Below are 19474 nucleotides of genomic sequence, written 5' to 3' on the forward strand. Positions count from 1 at the left end.
GTTTCATCTATGGTTTTGTTTTTTGTGGTCTTACCTTTTTCGAAACCTACTTTCAATTGTTTTTCATCATCTTTATTAGGAAATAGTGTTGTCTGTTGAGTATTTTTTTCTAAATTATCATCTTTTTTAGTTGATTTTTCATCAAGTGTACTTTCTCTGATTGTGTTTCTTGATATAGTATCTTTTGAAGTTGTTGTAGTATATTCTTTTGTAAAGTGTGTTGCTGTACCGAGATTTTGATTTTTGATGTTATCCTCTTTTGTACGACCGCTAATATTATTATTTGGTAAATCAGTTGATTGAGTTATCTTATCATTCGTTACATTATTTTTTTGTGTGCTCCTTGATAGGGATTCATCTCCTTTATTTGAAAAGTTTTCTAATTTAATATCAGTTGTTTTGAAATTAGTTGTTGTCATCTGTAATATATCAGTAGTGTTTTGTATTGGTGTTTCTAAACTACTGTTATCTTGGTATTTTATTGGTCTAATTGTATTGTAATTATCAATTTTTGAATAATTGTTGTCTGTTACTTTGTAATAATTTGAAGGTTCTGTAGAGGTCAAATTAATATTAAAATTTTTACCTGTTTTTTCGTTTCCATTTGTAGAAAAATTTTCTTCAGTACTTTCTACTGGTGCTCTTGTGAACTTGAAATTAGATGTAATTGAACTTTGATTAAATCCAACATTTGGAATTTTTTCAATAACTAATGATTTATTGTTATTTTCATCCTTTATATGCACTGTATAATTTAGTAATTTTTCATTTAAATTTGGTGGATTTGTATTCAAATTTGGTAAATTTTTTTCACTTAACAAATTATTTGTATTTACTGTTTTTGTTGTCAATGTATCTTCTTCATTTTTTATTGTCGTCAAATTTGTGGTTGATGTTATTGTATTATTTTTTATATTGTTAGCAAAATTATCAGGAATATTTTTTGTTGCTGGATTACTTTTATCGGTTGTAAAGTTGTATTTTTTATCAACTATATTTTTTGTAAAATTTGCATAATTACTTGAATCTGTTTTATTACTTTCTGTTGTTAAACCATTAACTGTGTAATTTTCATCAATAACTGTACTTGTTAAAATGTTTTCCATTTTTGTAGTTATTTTTACACTTGAATCAGTTGTTGATGAGTTAAAATAGTTCTTGTCATTATTTTTATTTTCAGGGATGTTTGAATTAGGTGTCACATTGATTTCTGTAGTAAATGTTATTTTATCATTGATATCAGTACTTTCATTCTTGGTCTGAATTGTATTTTTTACTGTATTAACATTAATTTTATTTGTCGAAACTGTATTTGTGATATCTTTTTTAGTTGTTGAAACTAATTTTTCTGTTGAAGTAGTATTTTCTTTGTTAGTCAAATTTAAATTTTTATTCACCGACGGCAATTCTATTGTATTCAAATTACTAGGAATTAAAGTAGAAGGATAAATATTTCTACTTGAATTTAACGTTATATTTTTATCTGATTCTTCTTTTATCGTTTGGTCTGTAATTAAAGGCAATTTCGTTGTTGATATTTTATTTTCACTGTTGTTTTCAAGTGTAACATTATTTGATACTTGTGTATATCTAATACTTGGTGTTGTTTCTATACCAAAAGTTGATATTTTTTTATGTTCTTCACTACTTTTATAAACATTCGTAGTAGTAGATTTAAATTCATTTATGTTTGTTTTTGAGTTTGATATTGTTGAAATTTCACTATTTGGTTGCTGTGTATTTTCTGTTATTTTTGATGTAAAATTTATTCCATTGTAATTATGATTTAATTGAGAACTTGATTCTACAGTATTAGTGATCATATTAGTTGTTAAGTTTTCAGGAATATTTTTTTTTGTTGATTTTGTATAAAATTCTTCAGTTGTTTTTATTTCATTGTTGTTGTTTATTTGATCAACTTTTGATGAATGAGTTAATTTATTGTCAGACCATGTAGGATATTCTGTAATTTTACTATAATTATCTGAATCTCCGTTTGTTTGTGCAGTTGTAATTTCATTTATTTCTTTAGAATTTCTAGATATGGTTGTTTCTGATTTATACAATGCTTCTTTTTCAATACCAGGTGATTTATTAGTGTCATAAATGTGATGTGTTGTTGACGCATTTGTTGTTTTAAAGAATCCATTACTATGGTCATTTGAAGTTTGTGTTTCAGATCCAATGGTAACCGTCTCAAATATATGCGTTGGTAATAAGTGTGTCGTTTGTTTTGAATTTAAATTTAATGAGCTCAAAGTGTTGACAGAATTATTTTTACTTTTACCAGTAGTTATTGTTTGATGAATTAAAGTGCTTTTTCCTTCTAAACTTTTTAAATCTTTTATTCCATTTTGTAAATGTGGCAAAGATTTTGAAGAACTACCAAAAAGCAAAGTAGTTGATTCGTGTTGATCTATTGTCTTTGTTGAAAATGTATCACCTTCTTTATTATTTTCATATTCTTTTTTTTGTTCGTTAATGGTTGTTTCCAAAACTTTCAAGTTGGTACTTTTTGTTGTTGGATTGTTGATGTATGGTGAAGTTGACAATGATGCAAATTTTGTTAATTTATTAATATTTTTATTTTCAAAAATATTTATTGATGTTAAAGAAGTTGTTGGTTGTTTAGATGAATACTTGTTTCCCTCTTTTAATAATTCATTACTAGAAAGTTGTTTAATTGTAGAAGTTATTAGCGTATTGTCTAATGTATTATCAATGTATTTTCCAGAATTTGTAAAAGCCGTCACATTTAATGGATTTTGAGTAATAGTCTTGTAATGTAAATCGTTTACAATTTTTGTATTATTTAATGTTTCAGAAAATTTTTGTTTACTTGTGGTAACTGTACCATTTAACAATAATTGAGGAATGCTTCGCGTTGTTACTATATTTGTATCTTTAAAATTCTCTGTTGTTATATGGCTTGATCTAGAGTTATTTAATTTTTCTGTAGTATGATGAGTTTCAACTTGGTGTAAACCATCGGAAGTTGTTACATAAACATTTTCGTTATTTGACAAAGTCGTAGAAAAATTAGTTTCAACATCAGTTGATGTTGGATTAATAGAAGTTTTTTCAAATTTAGATGTTGTTAAATAATTGAAAAGATCATCTAATGTTTTATTTTTGTCTATTTCTTCTTTATTGTTATTATGTTCATCTACATTTGATGGTCTTGAAACTTTATTAACATTTTGAAGATTAGAAGGTGTTGAAGAAATATCATTTGAAACTTTTGTCATACTTGTTGTTTTAATGTTTTTTGTTTTATTATCATCTATGTGTGATTGAGTAGTATGTGTTGAGAGATTTTCAAATACTGGAGTACTTTCTTTTGACAAATTTGTTTTTGATTCTACATTTGGTATGTTTTTGGTTGAACCATTCTCAGAAACATTAGAAAAAGAAGTTGTCTGTTTGTTAGATGATTCTTGACTTTTTGTAATTTCTGTTTTATTATAAATTTGATTATTTGTATTTTCTTCTTTATTAGCAATAGTTGAAGAAGATGTCAAATACATATCTGATTTTATTTCTGGAGTATTTGTTGCGGTTTGATGACCACTTCCTGTTTCATTTGATTTTTCCGTACTTGAAGTAAAATTGGAATTAATCAAATTAGTTGGTGATTCAGTAACTATGTAGTTAACTTCTTTTTTTGTATTTAATACATCTTTCTCACCATTATCATTTTCAAGTGGATTAGTTGATTTTGTGGTAGAAATTCCATCTTTTAAATTATTGTAATTTTCTTTTTCGTTAGTCTTTAAATTATTCATACTTGTTAAATCATCGGGAACATCAGTGATTCTTGTAAAATTAGATATAATACTAGTAGTATAAGTATTTTTATCATTTTTATCAATTATCATTTCTGTTCTGGAAGATAAAGTTGAAAATTTATGATTGATATCTTTAGTATTTTCTAAAGTATTATTAATTTCAGAATTACTAAACGGTTTTTTGGTTGAAATTATTGGAATATTTGATGAATCGACATCTGTGACAGAAGTGGTAGTTTTATCTGTAACATAGTTTTTCTCATTATATGTAGAAGATAAAATATTTTTTGAATATAACTTGTCAATACTTGTTACTGATTTAATATTTTCATTGTCAAAAATAGTAGATGATTCAGTTACTGGTTGATTAATGTTTTGATTAATACTAAGTGAAACTATATTATAATTTTTACTAGAAAATGATTTCTCTGTAGATAATTCTGATGGATTTGAATTATGCAATTTAGTTGATGCAGTTGATGTTAATATATCTAAATTTTTTTCAGAATTTGTATTTTCAACTGTTGTTATATTTAAATTTTCATTTTGTGTTAAGTTTTTATTTTTAGAATTTTCTAGAGTCACCTGTTTACCGGTATCAACAACAGTAGAAGATTTTGTTGGAATATTATTATTTATGTAAACTGTTTCTTCTTTATTGACAGAAGTATTTTCATCACCATCATCAATAATAATATTATTTGTTGATTTTGTTGATGGTAAAGTTTTATTTAAATCAGAATTATTTTCAATTGATGAAGTACTATCAGAAATTAATTTTATTGTAGTATTGTCTAACTCTCCATTTTTTTTACTACTGCTTGTTGATATTTTATTATTTTCATCTAATGGATTCTTAGTTTCAAGAGAATTTTTTGTTGTAGTAACAAAATTGTTACTATTTTTTGAACTTTCCTGAATTTTATTTGTAGTTGTCTTGTCAACATCTACGTATTTGGTGTTATCGTTAGATGAAAATGTTGTTGTATCAATATTTTTGATTGTATTATACTTGTCTGAGGATAATTTCAAAGATTCATCTGTTGGAGTAGATGTTCCTTTGTACCCTGATAATGTAGTCGATTTTTCATTATTTTCATTTTGTTTAGATATTCCCATTGGATTACTAATATTACTTCCATTGTTTTTAAATTTTTTGGTAATCTCATTGTAGGTAATATTTTCACTAGTATATATTCCATCAGAATCTGTTACTTTATTTTTTATATTTTCTAGTGTTTGTCTATCATTTTCATTAAATATTTTTGTTGTTGTATCTAATGAAAATGTTTGTGGATTTAGTGATTCACTATTTTTGGTTACTTCTGTTTTTGTATTAATATCAGTAGAAGGTTTTGATTTTAAATTTTCTTCTTTATAGTTTTTGGTTGAATCTTCTGTTTTGCTACCAGGCGAAATGATTTTTTTTGTATTATCATTTATTGATATTGTTGTTATAGTAGTTTCCAAATCTTCTGTTGAAAAAGAATTTGTTTTACCATTACTTGAAATATCTTTTCCAGTTAAATGATTAGGTAATTCAGATGATGAATTTATTTTAACATTTTTCGTAGTAGTTATTGTTGGCATAATTGATGAGGAATTTAATTTAAGATTAGTATTTTCACTTGTTGTTGAAGTATTAATTTTATCTTCTTCATCAATTTTTTCTTTCTTTATGTTTATTGTTGTTGATTCTATATTTAAATTTGTGTTATCTTTTGTACCTTCTGTAGAATATTTTTCATTTTCATTTTTCGTTGTAATCATTGTGGGCGATTCATTTTTTTTATCATAAGTTGTTTCTGTATTTTTGAAATTTTTAGTTGCGTAATTATTTATTGGTTCCTTATTTAAATCACTAGAAGATTTTGTTGATTTAATATTAATCAGATCTTCTGTGACTAAATCTTTTATTCCATTTTTATCTTGTGATTTTGTAACTTCTGTTTTTCCATAACTGTCAGTAATTTTTTTATCATTTTCAACAGTATTTTGAGAATTCATCTCACTTATTGATTTTGTACTTCCATGATAATTTACATCATGTCTTTCTGGTGAAGTGGTCTTGCCATCATTTGAAGTATATTGACCAGTTGATTTATTATTTATCAAAATATTATTTTCAGTTGTGGTTAAAGTTTTATTTTTACTTTCATCACTCTTTGTTCCTTCTAATGTATTCACTGTTGTTAACATTTTTTCAGATTTTATACTTTCTTCAGTTTTTTTTCCTTCTAATACATTCTTTGTTGTTAACATATTTTCAGATATTGTATTTTCTTGAGTTTTTATTCCTTCTAATGTATTCATTGTTGTTAACATTTTTTCAGATATTGTATTTTCTTTAGAATTTTTTTCTTCTAATACATTCACTGTTGTTAACATTTTTTTGGATATTGTATTTTCTTCAGCTTTTTTTCCTTCTAATACATTCTTTGTTGTTAACATTTTTTTAGGATTTGTACTTTCTTTAGTTTTTATTTCTTCTAATGTATTCATTGTTGTTAATATTTTTTCAGATATTGTATTTTCTTCAGTTTTACTTGTAAAATCTTTTTCATTTTTAAGTATAGTTTTACTTGTAATTATTGGAGTGATTTCTGTTGATGTATAATATGTGGTTTTTGTATTTTGGTTATTCTCAATGGTAGTACTATTCTCTAAGTTTTTATTTAAATCTAAAGTTGTTGTTGATTGAAGATTAATTTGATTATCCTTATTTAAATTCTTTGTTTCTTTTTCATTTGGTTGTCCTGTTACTTCTGAGTTTTTATAAGAATCAGTTTTTTGATTTTTAGTGTTAACAGTATTTGAACTATTTTCTTCTTGATTTTTTTTTGTAACAAACTGAGAATTTGTGCTTGTGATTTGCTCGGTGATTTCATTACTACTTTGATATTTTTTATTTGGAGAATCAGTGCCAAAGTTATTTGTGGTTCCTTTGTCAATAGAACTTTTGGATGATCCAGGCGATGGTGTTTCTTCAAAATTATTATCTATTCTTGTTGTCTTTTCTTCTAAATTAATTTTTCCAATAGTTGTAGAATCTATAGGTTTGTTATTGTTGTCATTTTTTCTTGTCATTGTACTTGTTGTTGATTCTACTTCTGTCTTAACATTTTCATTTATATCTTCTGTAAAATATTTTATGTCATCATTTGTTGTTGGAGAGGATTCTGTTGTTTTGTAATCAATTATCTCTGAATTATTGTCGACTTTTGTTGTTTCTTTACTCATATTTGTAACAGATATATTATTTTTTCCTGAATTTCCTTTAGAATAAACTTGAGTATTTGTTGTAGTAATTGTTTTGGTCGTTTCATCAGGATTCATTTCTTTACTTCCAAGAGAATTCGTTTTATTTTGATTTGAAGTATTTTCATTAGATGATTTATATGGTGATTCAGATGTTGAATCATTTTCATTATTTTTCTTTGTTGTTGTTAATTTACTTTCTGATTTGTTGTCTTCTATGCCGAATTCTTTAACAGTAGTTGAAGTTTTATCTATTCCTTCAAATGTGTTTTGCTTTGTCAATTTTTTTGTTGTTGTTGATTCAAAGCTAGAATTTATGATTTCATCAGATTTTTTTGTTGAATATTTATTGTCATTGACTGTTTTTTTTGTTGAACCATCTGGAATAGTTTCAGTTGATGTATAATAAGGTGTTTCTTTATTTTGGAAATTTTTGTTTGTAGTATTATTATTAGCTTCTTTATTTAAAACTCCTAATTTAGTTGACTGTGAATTTGTTTGACTATCCGTTATTGGGATTATTGTTTTATATTCATTTGGTTGTTTAGTAACTTCTGAATTTACATAATTTTCAGTTATTTGATTATTAATTTCTTTTGATGTGCTTTGTTTGCTACTAATTTTGGTAGTATTAGAAATATTATTTTCATATGTATTTGTCGTTTTGTAACTTGTATATTTATTTACATCAACAGATGATTCCTTATTTTTATTAATATCATTTTTATTTTTAGGTGTTGTATGGTCTTCATTAATTTTATAATCATTTGTTCCAATTTCTTTATTATTTTTAGTAACAAATGATGTTGTGGACATTGAAGATATCTCTGTTTCATCTGAATTTTTTGTATAATTGCTGTTGATGTTAAATCCTTTTGTTGAATCTGTTGGAAAAGACAAAGTTGCTTCAGTAAGCTGAATTTCTGATGTAACTGATACATTTTGTTTGGTTTCTTGAACGTGTTTTGTGCTAGAAATATTATTTAAATTTTGTGGTTTAGAAGAAGTTTCAAGTTCTTTTCTTATTGTACCATTAACATTGTTAGTATGGTCAATTTTTTCTGACTCAGGATTCAAATATTTTGAAGTAAAGTTTTTATTATCATAAATATCTGGTAAATTGGTATTTATATCTTCTGTTTTTTTTGTACTTGGATGTGTTACAAATGACTCATTATTTTTCAATGATTTATCATTATTTCCTTTAGAAACAAAAGTACTTGTTAATAATTTTAATGGCGTATCACTGCCAAGTGTTGTGAGTGTATTTGTTGTTGAATAATCTTCTTTATTTTTATCAGAAATATAAGTATTTTCAATACTTGTAGAAGACTCCACTTTTGTCGACATGGTTATTTCTGATTGTGTGGAACCATTATTTTCAGTAGTATTATTCTTCAAAACATTTGTAGATTTAGATATGCTTGATGTTGTTTTTAGATCTATCAATCCTGCTTGTGTTGTTGTTGGAGAACTTTGATTTGATGATTCTTTGTCTGTAGACAATTCTGATGGATTTAAATTATGCAATTTAGTTGATGCAGTTGATGTTAATATATCTAAATTTTTTTCAGAATTTGTATTTTCAACTGTTGTTATATTTAAATTTTCATTTTGTGTTAAGTTTTTATTTTTATAATTTTCTAGCGTCACCTGTTTACTGGTATCAACAACAGTAGAAGATTTTGTTGGAATATTATTATTGATGTAAATTGTTTCTTCTTTATTTACAGAAGTATTTTCATCACCATCATCAATAATAATATTATTTGTTGATTTTGTTGATGGTAAAGTTTTATTTAAATCAGAATTATTTTCAATTGATGAAGTACTATCAGAAATTGATTTTATTGTAGTATTTTCTAACTCTCCATTTTTTGTACTACTACTTGTTGATATTTTATTATTTTCATTTAATGGATTCTTAGTTTCAAAAGAATTTTTTGTTGTAGTATCAAAATTGTTACTACTTTTTGAACTTTCCTGAATTTTGTTTGTAGTTGTCTTGTCAACATCTACGTACTTGGTGTTATCATTAGATGCAAATGTTGTTGTATCAATATTTTTGATTGTATTATACTTGTCTGAGGATAATTTCAAAGATTCATCTGTTAGAGTAGATGTTCCTTTGTATCCTGATATTGTAGTTAATTTTTCATTATTTTCAATTTGTTTAGATACTCCTTTTGGATTATTAATAATATTTCCATTATTTTCAAATTTTTTAGTAGTTTCATTGTAGGTAATATTTTCACTAGTATATATTCCATCAGAATTCGTTGTTTTGGTTTTCATATTTTCTGATATTTGCTGGTTTTTTTGATTTATAACATTTGGAATTGTTGTTGTAGATTCTATTGAAATGTCATTTTTTTCTGCTGAGAACATTTTTGTCTTGTTTTCAACATATGGCTTTGTATTTAAATTTCCTTCTTTATAATCTTTTGTTGAAGCTTCTATCTTACTATTTTTTGAAATATTTTCATTTCTGTTTTCATCAAACCAAGTTGTTGTTTCAAAATCATGTGTTATTATTGTTGATTCATTTTTTAATTTATTTAAATACTGTTTAGTGGTAAGTTGGTCACCTTCTGTATCGTTATTTTTTGTTTTTGTTTCTATTTTATTTGCTAAATTGTTGGTGGGTAATGTTTCTTCAGATTTTGGTGTTCCTAACGTTGTTAAAAATGTGTTGTCTTTTTCAGTGATTTGCTCTAAATTTGTTGATATTTTTGTTGACATTTGTGATGATGACGTTTTGTCGTTTATAGATACTGTTGTTTTACTTTTTCCAGATTCATTTAAATATGTTGGAATCGTTGTATTTTTTAATTTTTGTAAATTGCTATTTTGTGTTCCTTTAGTATTTTGGTTTTCTGTAATTTCTGGTATAATTATTGTGGTATGTTTCAGATTATTTTTTAATGTGGCATCTTTATCTGTATTACTATTTATTTTATTTGTATAATTTTCAATGAATGATGTTGTTTTCAACATATCATTTTCCGTAATGCCACTAGTTTTATAATTATCTGCGCTATTTTTTTCTGAAAATATTTCTAAATCTTTATTTGTAGTTAATTGATTAACTTCAGTAAAAGTTTTTCCTACACTTTCTTTATTTATATGCTTGTTATCAGCATTAGAATAAAGTGTTGTTGATTCAAAAATTGGATAAGTTATTTCTTTGTTAATTTTAGAAAATCCTTCTGGACTTTGTGAAGAACTATATTCAATTTCATTCACTTTTTTATTTTCAATACTTATGTCTTTTATTTTTACATTTGAAATAGAACTGCTATATATTGGTACATTTGTAATTAAAGTGTTATCTTCTTTTTGTGATTTTGTTATTTCTTTTTCTTTTATATTATTTATTGTTACAGAGGTACTTGTTGGAGTTGTTGTAATTTCTAAATTAGATGTTGCTAATTTATCAAATACTTTACTCGTTTTTTGTATACCATTTTGTTTAGTAATATCTGACATTGGTAGTGTAAATTTATCACTACTAACTGTTTGTTGATTTTGCATGCCAGTAGTTGTCTGTTGTAATAAAATATTCTTGGTTACATTATCAGTTTGATTTTGATCATGTTTTAGTATACTACTTATAGTTGTTATATCAATTTTAGGTGACTGTTTAATTTTTGATGTTTTATCAACTAAACTTTTTGTACTATGTGATAAATTTACCGTTGTATTTAACTTTTCTTCTACTTCTAAAGTTTTTTCATTAATATTATTGTAAGATTTGGTGGATATTATAGAATCATCTCCATAAATATCTATCATTTTATTTGTTTTATTAAAATTTTGACTAACTAAGGTCAAATTTAAACTATTAATCTTTGGTGTACTAAAATTACCAAAAACGTTAATTGGTTTAGTTGAATATTTATATTTTCCTGATTCTAATGTTGTTTCTTTACCTGTTATTCCTGTGTTTGTATTATTTTTTTCTATGAACTGCTCATTATTATTTGGTATAATAGTTGATGAAATTTGGCTTGTCTGTGTTATATTATTTTTTACTAATTTGGTTAAATCATGGTTTTCAATATCTTGAATATTTACATTGCTAACAATTTTTGTATTTTCTGTAAATATTTCATTAACAGAAAAAGATTTACTTGATGTGATTTTAAAATTAGTTCCTATTGTTATTGTTGTGAATGATGGTGATGATGTTGTGGTAGATAAATTTTTATCATACAATTTTTTATCTTCCGACATTGTAGTTTGTTTATTTGTTTGTGTAATATGTTTTGAAGCTGAATTATTACTAGATGATGATGAGTATGAAGGAGTACTTTTACCATTATTCTCATTGGTAATCAATTCTTGCTTTGTTGATTTTAGTTCTGTCGTTTCGTCAACATTAGTTATTGTTGTTGGATTAATATTGTTTGAAACTGTTTTACCATCATTTTTTGTTGAATATGTTATTGAAGCATTTTCTAATTTTAAGATATTTTTAATAGTTGTTGTTTGACTATTTTCTTCAAAAGTTTTTGTTGTCGTTTCATTCAGTTGGTATTCATTTGAATTATATCTTCCTTCTGTACTTGTTTTTTGAGCATCACTACTAGTAGTTGATTGATCTTTTTTGCTAATCATATTACTGTGGTTTATATTATTTGTAGTCATTTTGCCAATTTCTTCTTTTTGTGGTGTGGTTCGCTCATTTTCATTTACATCTGATGTTCCTTTGTGATAGTTATGTGAATTATTTTTTAAACCGTCTTCTGATACATAATCATCTTCTTTTTGTGTTGTGACGTCATATATTTTTTGTGAAGATGTGGAAGTTTTTGTCTCTATGATTTTTCGAGTTGTATCAGAAGGATTATTTTGTGTTGTATCTTGAGATATTTGCGAGGTTTCGTATTTTTCAGTTAAATGTGTATCCATCTCAAGTGTAGTTAAAGTCGAATGTGACTCATTAACAACTTTTTTTGAATTATTTGAAGACATTTTTGTTGTTTGTTTTTGTGAATCATTTTTTATTGTCGAGATATTTGGTTTATTTGTTGAAAAATTTTGAATTTCAGTTTTAGATGAACTTGAAGTTTCAATTCTTGTTTCACCATTGGTTGTAATAGTAGATTGCAATGGCGAATTTGTAGAATGTTGTTGCTTATCTGAATTCGAAAATCTTGATTCATCTGTTGGCAATATTGTGCTTGGCGTTTCATTACTTATTATAGTTGTTTTAATTTCAAGATTATTATTTGTGTTGCCATTATATGTGGTGTCGATTTCATTTTTTGTTGTCAAATGAGTGTAATAACTATTACTAGAAATATCAGTATTTTTAGTTGATAAAGTGTTATGTGGTTCATGAGATGATTCCACTAATTCTGAATTTTTGGTTGACTTATCAAATATATTATTATTACTTTTATTGTTATTTTGAATTATACTTTCTGTATTATAAACAATAGTTGTTTTACTAACTTCTTTTTCATTTAAATCATAAGTTGTTGTAATGTTTTCTTTAAATTCTTGTTTATTTTTAGGTAATAGGTTATTCGTACTTTTTGTTGTAGGATAATTTATCATTTTTTCATAACTATCAGTTAATGTACCATCATCTTCATCAATAATTACTTTATTAATTTGTGTAATTGGTTCAATTTTTTCCTTACTAATTATTTCATTTTTAGAATGAACTGTTGTTGTGTCAAAATTCAAAAAATTGATTTGACCTTCTTTTTTATTCTCATTATATTTGGTTGTAAATACCATTTCACTTCCGATGTCAGTTTTACTTTTTGATTTATTCATATTGTTATCTGGATAGGTAATTGCTTTTGTTAAATATGTCACTGGAAAAGTCTTTGTTGACGTAAAAATGTTTAACGTTGGCAAAGAAGTCGAAATTTCAATGTTTTTAGTTTTAGATGTAATACTTTCAAAAATAACTTTTTTATGTTCTTTCAAAGTTTCATTTAACTTTACATTTTCTTTTAGTACTTTATCTGTTTCTTCAGGATGCTTTGACTTGTAATGTTTTTCAAATTTTCTTTTTGATGTTATGATAAGTTGTGTTTCTGGTGGAGCGTTGGCTATCTGTTTTGGTCTTTTTGTTTTTCTTTCTTCACCTCCAAATATGGTAGATGAGTTAAGATTCTCTGTTAGTTTTTTATTGTTTTCTTCATTTGTTTTACTTTCCTTTTCTTCAACTTTTTTATCATTTTTATTTATAAAACTAGAGTTTCTTAAAGATATATCTAAACCATGAGTGCCGCTTTTAAAGTTAGCCTTATCTTCTAACTCAGGTAGTAAGCCATTTAAAATAACAATATTATGGATAATTTTGGATTCAAAACGTTCACCTAGTTCTTGGTGGAGTGACCCATTCGTTGTGTTGTGATTTGTTTCCAAATTAGTTTTGTTTTTATTGATTTCTTCATATTCAAATTTATTTAATAGCTGTGTTTTATTCAAATTTGAATTAAGTATATCAAAGAATTTTGATTTTAAAATAATTTTAGGATTTTCTTTTTCTGTCACTTTGGAACAATTACATGGAAGTTTATTTTTTAAATGATTTGAGTTCTCCGAATCTGTCTCGACTTCAAATATATCCTCTTCAATTTTTCCTTTTCCAATAATAACTGCTCCTCCATTTTTGCTATTATAATTTGAGCCTGATAGTGGTTTGTATTCATCTTTTGACTTATATTTGTCAGTTTCAATATTGGAAAAACCATTATCCTTGTTAATTTCTGATTTCTTGCTGTTTTGAATATTTTCTGATTGGTCTATATGAATGTTATTTTCATAGTAAACCTCACCATAAATAAAACGACATCTTTTGTTTATTTGATTATTACCACAACATAAATATCCTCCGTTTAAATTTTTACAATATTCATTATTAGTATCACAAACATTTTCATTACATTCATTTATATCTAAAATGGCATATAATATTATAGAAGGGAAAACAAATTACCTTGACAATCATCTATTCCATTTCCAATAAATCCACTTTTACATTTACAAATTTCTTCATTACTATCACCAACATTTTTTGATCTACATTCTGCATTTTTATGGCAAATAACTTTATCTTCACCGCATTTTTTGTCGTCTTTTATATTACAATAATTACCCATCCACCCTATGTCACAAACACAAAATGAATTTTTAACATTTTCTGGATCAAAAATAAATACTCCATTATAGTTACAATATTTTTGATATTTCTTTTTACAAAATGGATAATTTTCATCATTGAAATCACCTTCTAATGTGTTACAATTTACTTCACCATCACACAATTGATTTAAATTAAATATTTCAGAGTCTCTTTCTGATAACTCTCCACAATAAAAATGTTTGAGTCGAAAATTAATTAAAAAATATGAACTGTTATTTGAGGAGGTTGCAAAAAAGTATGATTTAAATCGAGATTTTGAAAAATTACTTGAAGAAGTACTTTTAGAATGTTGATGATTATGATACTTATAATAACTGTTTGATCGACTATATTTTGGAACACCAAAATAATGTTCAAATTTATTAAATATAGAATCTGATAATCCACTAAATGCATCAAAAGCATATACCTCTTGAACATTACAATAAAAATATATTAACAAAGCAATTAAGAGTAAAAAATTATTGCTTTTTAATCTTCTTATATTTTTAAACAAAGTTAAAAACTTTATAATTAATACCATTTTAATTAGAATTCTTTTATAATGTTGTAGAATATAAAATACATTTAACAATCTTTTGAATATGTTTTTCTTAAAATAAGATAAATAAAAACTGAAATTATTTGAAAGAATTGTTAATAAAAATGTTTTAAACAAATAGATATATATAGAAAAATAGGTAAAATTAAAAAACTTTTAACTTTATTAATTAAAAAAAATTGTTAATTATGTTAGAAATTCAATTTGATAAAATGATTATGTTTACAAAAAAAAAACAACAATATAAAATTAACAATAGATATTTTTAGATTTTCATAAATTGTTGTAAACAAATTATTCCAAAAATTAAATTTTTCAAAATTTATTATTATTATTATTTTTTTTTTTGATCAACCTTATTTCAAAATTATGATAAAAACCTTGACTTTGTTGTGACATAACGAAATCTTATTTTCAATTATTTTATTACATAACAGTCATACTTTTTTACGCAAATTTTATATAAAAGAATAACATATTTTCAATAGATAATTTGTCGTTTTTTTTAATTATATCTCGAGATATGTTATTAGGTATATTTAATTTTTATAGAATTATTTCAGCTAAATTTGAAGATCTGATAATTAGGGTATAAGATTTTTTTAATTAATTATTCTTCTATATATATAATATTTCTATTAAATCAAAATTTAGTTTAAAGAGAGTAATTAAAATTAATAATATTTTTTTATATAAATATTTTTTATATATTAAAGAAGGTCAAAAGATATACAAAAAAAATATATATATATCAAATAATAAACTTTTTTTTTTAAAAAAAATTAATTACACGATTAATTGAGGTTGCTTAAATTTTATTTATTTTTACCACTTAATATCATTTTTAAAATTGGTGGTTTTTTAACTTCTTTTATATTATCATTTGGACAGGTACATTTACATTCTGATTTTTTAATTATATCTACAATTTTTTCTTTATAACCTTCTTTATTTTCTTCTAAACTATCTGTTGGTAAAATTTGTACATTTTCTATTATTTTGTTAAAATTTTTATCATTTAATGTATTATTATTAAATTCAAATATTGTATTATCAAATTCTACTGGATAATCACGAGGTCTTCTTGGTACTTCTTTTTTTAATAATTTTATACGACTTGAAGCAATTGTTTTATCATCATTTATTCCAATAATTCCATCACTATTATTTATTATATGATTATCAATTTTTGTAAACTAAAAATATATTATTTATACATATATATATATATAAACATATAAATTATATTACCTTATCAATATATCTTGGATCCCAAAAATTAATATAATATATAGATAAACATACAGCAGGTAATGATACACAAATTATATAACCAATTACAGTAACAAATCTAATATATTTTTTATTTTCTCTTTGAGCAAATTTGGCTCTTTTATCAGATGTATATATTGGTTGACGGGATCTTGATCTTGGTCTTGAATACATATTTGAACTACCTCCTGATATACTGCTTCTAGTATGAAGTGAAAACATATTATAATTTAAAAATATCGAATTTTAGTCAATAAAAAAAAAATAAATTTATAATATTATTATTTTTTTTTATATAATCTTAAATATAAAAAAAATGTCATTTTTATAATAATTATTTATATAAATTTAAAATATATTAACTTAATACTAATAATTTTTATAAAATAAATATAAAAAAAATATATAAAATATTAATTTGTAAAGAAAAAATAAAATAAAATAATAAATATTATGTAAAAAAACGATTTTTATATATTAAGCCATAAATATGAACTTAAAGTTAACAAATACTACTTTCAGGCTTTTAGTTTATAGCTTCTAGCATATGTGATGATATTATTTGTCTTTCTTGTTTGTAGTGATAAAATAAATTTTATGGCATTTAAGATAGAATAAGATATAAGATAGAATAATGAAATAAAAATGTAATGGTAAATAATAAGATTTCTATGAAAATATAAATTTTTTAAATTGTGATAGAAAATTTCATAAATTTATTACTTTATTTTTTATTTAATATATTATTTAAGAAAGAAAAACGATAAATTTATAAATTTAAAAATAAATATTTAAAAATAAAAATATCGAATATACAAATTTGTTGTAATAAAGTAATAAAATAATTCTGTCTTTGTTTGTATTAAATAGTAGCTTCAATATGTATGCTTTTAAAATATATATATATATTTTCATACAACATCTGTGTTAATTTATATCTTTTTTTTTGTTAATGTTAACTCTTATATATCATAGAAATATAACTATTTAAATTAATTTTCTTTTTCTTTAAAATTTGCAAAAAAAAATTTTAAATTTATATTTTTATAATAGTAATGGATAATTTTTGTTAGTCATTAAAAAATTTAAATGATCCTTCAACATAATATTTAACTCCATTTATAATATAAATCTTTTTTTTTTTATTTCTTTTAACCATAAAAGTATTATCTTGACTTTCATTAATACTTACTGAATCTACTGTACTTTGTGTTGGAGTACTTATATTTAACTTTTCTTCACACATTTCTAAAGTAATAACTTCTTTTTTATTTATATATTTTTTATCTGGAAATGCCATTATAGAATTAGGCGTTACTTTAATAATTTTTAATTCTTCCTTCTTATTTGTTTCATTATTCAAATTTTTACATTTATTCATTTTAAAATTATTTTTTTGTACTTTTAAACAATTTCTAGAAGTTCCATTTGTAATATAAATTTTATTAAAGTTATGATTTTTATTTCTATTATAGAGACTTTTAACAATTTTAAAGCTTGAACTATTTGGTATGACAATATTTTGTTGAGAATGTAATTTTTCTTTTAAATACATTTCTTTATACTCTTGATATAATGTTTTTGGTTTATTTATATTTAATTCACTTATTTCACTATTTATTTCATCTTTTTGGGTTGTAGTATGAGATATTTTAGGATTACAACTAGGAAAATTACCAATAATATTATCATGATAAATTATACCATTTTTAGTTTTATCTATAACTAAGTTTTTATTTGTATACTTATTTATATATTTTTGACTATCACATAATTTTATATTTTTATTTTGTTCAAAATATTTGCCTTTACCATATCCCAATTCTTTATCATCTATTGAATTTAACTTTTTACTTAAAAAACAATTTGAATCAACTAAATTTTTACCATTTATCTTAGTTGTTTGTTTTATATTTTGAGATGTACCATTATTCATATCATTCATATCATTCATATTAATATTTTCTTTTGACAAATATTCATTAGAACTTAAATCACACTTTTTATTTGAAGTATTACTTAATTCTATATTAATCATATTATCAAAATCTTTTGAAAGTAAAGTCACATTATTACTGTTACTATTTTCATTAATATATGATTTACTTTCATTTTTATCAATATTAACTTTTGAAGAAGAAGTTTGTTTATCATTAATTATAGTATTTTTTTCATTTTCATTCCTTTTTGATATATCATTATTATCTTGTTTAAATAATTTAGTCATACAAAGATCATCATCAACATTATTATTTACTTTTGATCCAAAAGTAATAGTATCTCCATTAAGAAAATGATTAGAATTAATAATATAAACTTTATAAAAATTAAAAAAATAAATAAGTATAATAAAATTTTAAACTTACATAAATGTTTTGATATATCATAAGGATTATGTAATTTTTTAGATTTATATATAATATCAATAACCTCTTTGACTGACACATCTTTGGTAAAATTTTTTATTTTTCTTAAATTTTCAGTATCAATTGCAATAGGATTATAATGTAAAACTTTTAATTTACCACTCTCTTCCTGTGATAAAATATCTAATATCATTTTATTGGCACATTTAAGAGATATATGACCAAAGTATGGCATTGGATGTATTGAGGTTGCCGATAACATATTGACAATAAATTTTTTTGTCTTAAAATATTTAAAATATTGAAGGAATGCTGAGGTTAATGATATCAATGAAACAGTATTAATATTTAATAATTTTTGTATTTTATATGGATTTTTACCATGTTCAAAGACTGTTTTATCAACATCACCCACATCAGATGCATTATGGATGATGATGGCTGTTGAGTAGGAGGTATCATATTTAGTTGATTCATTATATAATAATGGTGAAAAGAATGCTTTTTTTATATCAGAAAAGAATAAATCATAGTCAGGTGTTTCTAAATTCCAAACAACAGTTTCAATTTTTATGTCAGGTCGTAATTTTAAAATTTCTTCCTAAATAATAATAAGAAAATTTTATATCATTTTTTAAATAATTAAATTTTTTACTTACTTTTAAACATTTTAATCTAAATTTATTTCTTGAAGAAAGTAAAAATGTTGAATTTTCAAGGACATTTGCAGCAATCTCCTCAGTTAATGCTTTTCCAATAACACCAGTTGCTCCTGTTATAATAATAGCACTTCTACCTTTATAAAAACAATTACTCATTTAACAATTAAAATAAACTGAAAAAGTTTTTATTAAAAAAAAAATAAGTTTCCAAATTAAATTTATTAAAAATATTATAGAAAATTATTATTGTAAAAACTTTTAAAATATATAATAATAAAATGATTTTTCACTATGTTTCTATATTTGATATATTTTAATTAATGTATAGTAAATATATTTATGATACATTAATAATTTACATTAAGTGCATTATCTTAAATAAATAATTTTAAACCAAATTTGATGTATTATAAAAT

General features: G+C 23.4%; 3 protein-coding genes across 3 annotated transcripts in view; all 3 read right to left on the reverse strand.

Moving 5' to 3' along the window:
* The window catches only part of SRAE_1000166600 (Matrilin-2), a gene marked incomplete at both ends in the record, with an annotated part of 36599 nt that extends 21853 nt beyond the window's left edge, over nucleotides 1–14746 (reverse strand). Inside the window, 2 exons of the mRNA XM_024648649.1 lie at nucleotides 35–13969; nucleotides 14011–14746. Coding sequence (XP_024502606.1) covers nucleotides 35–13969; nucleotides 14011–14746 — 14671 coding nt within the window. The remainder of the gene's footprint in view (nucleotides 1–34; nucleotides 13970–14010) is intronic.
* An 827-nt stretch (nucleotides 14747–15573) lies between these two features.
* On the reverse strand, nucleotides 15574–16252 carry SRAE_1000166700 (Hypothetical protein; the record flags this gene model as incomplete). Its single annotated transcript, XM_024648650.1, has 2 exons — nucleotides 15574–15954; nucleotides 16010–16252. 2 exons carry the CDS (start codon nucleotides 16250–16252, stop codon nucleotides 15574–15576), a joined length of 624 nt encoding a protein of 207 aa, XP_024502607.1.
* Nucleotides 16253–17099: 847 nt separating this feature from the next.
* Nucleotides 17100–19214, reverse strand: SRAE_1000166800 (Sepiapterin reductase; the record flags this gene model as incomplete). The annotated part of the gene is made up of 3 exons (XM_024648651.1): nucleotides 17100–18346; nucleotides 18397–18997; nucleotides 19056–19214. 3 exons carry the CDS (start codon nucleotides 19212–19214, stop codon nucleotides 17100–17102), a joined length of 2007 nt encoding a protein of 668 aa, XP_024502608.1.
* Between the last annotated feature and the right edge of the window lie 260 nt (nucleotides 19215–19474).

The sequence above is a fragment of the Strongyloides ratti genome (assembly GCF_001040885.1).
Source record: "Strongyloides ratti genome assembly S_ratti_ED321, chromosome : 1".
Lineage (NCBI taxonomy): Eukaryota > Metazoa > Nematoda > Chromadorea > Rhabditida > Strongyloididae > Strongyloides > Strongyloides ratti.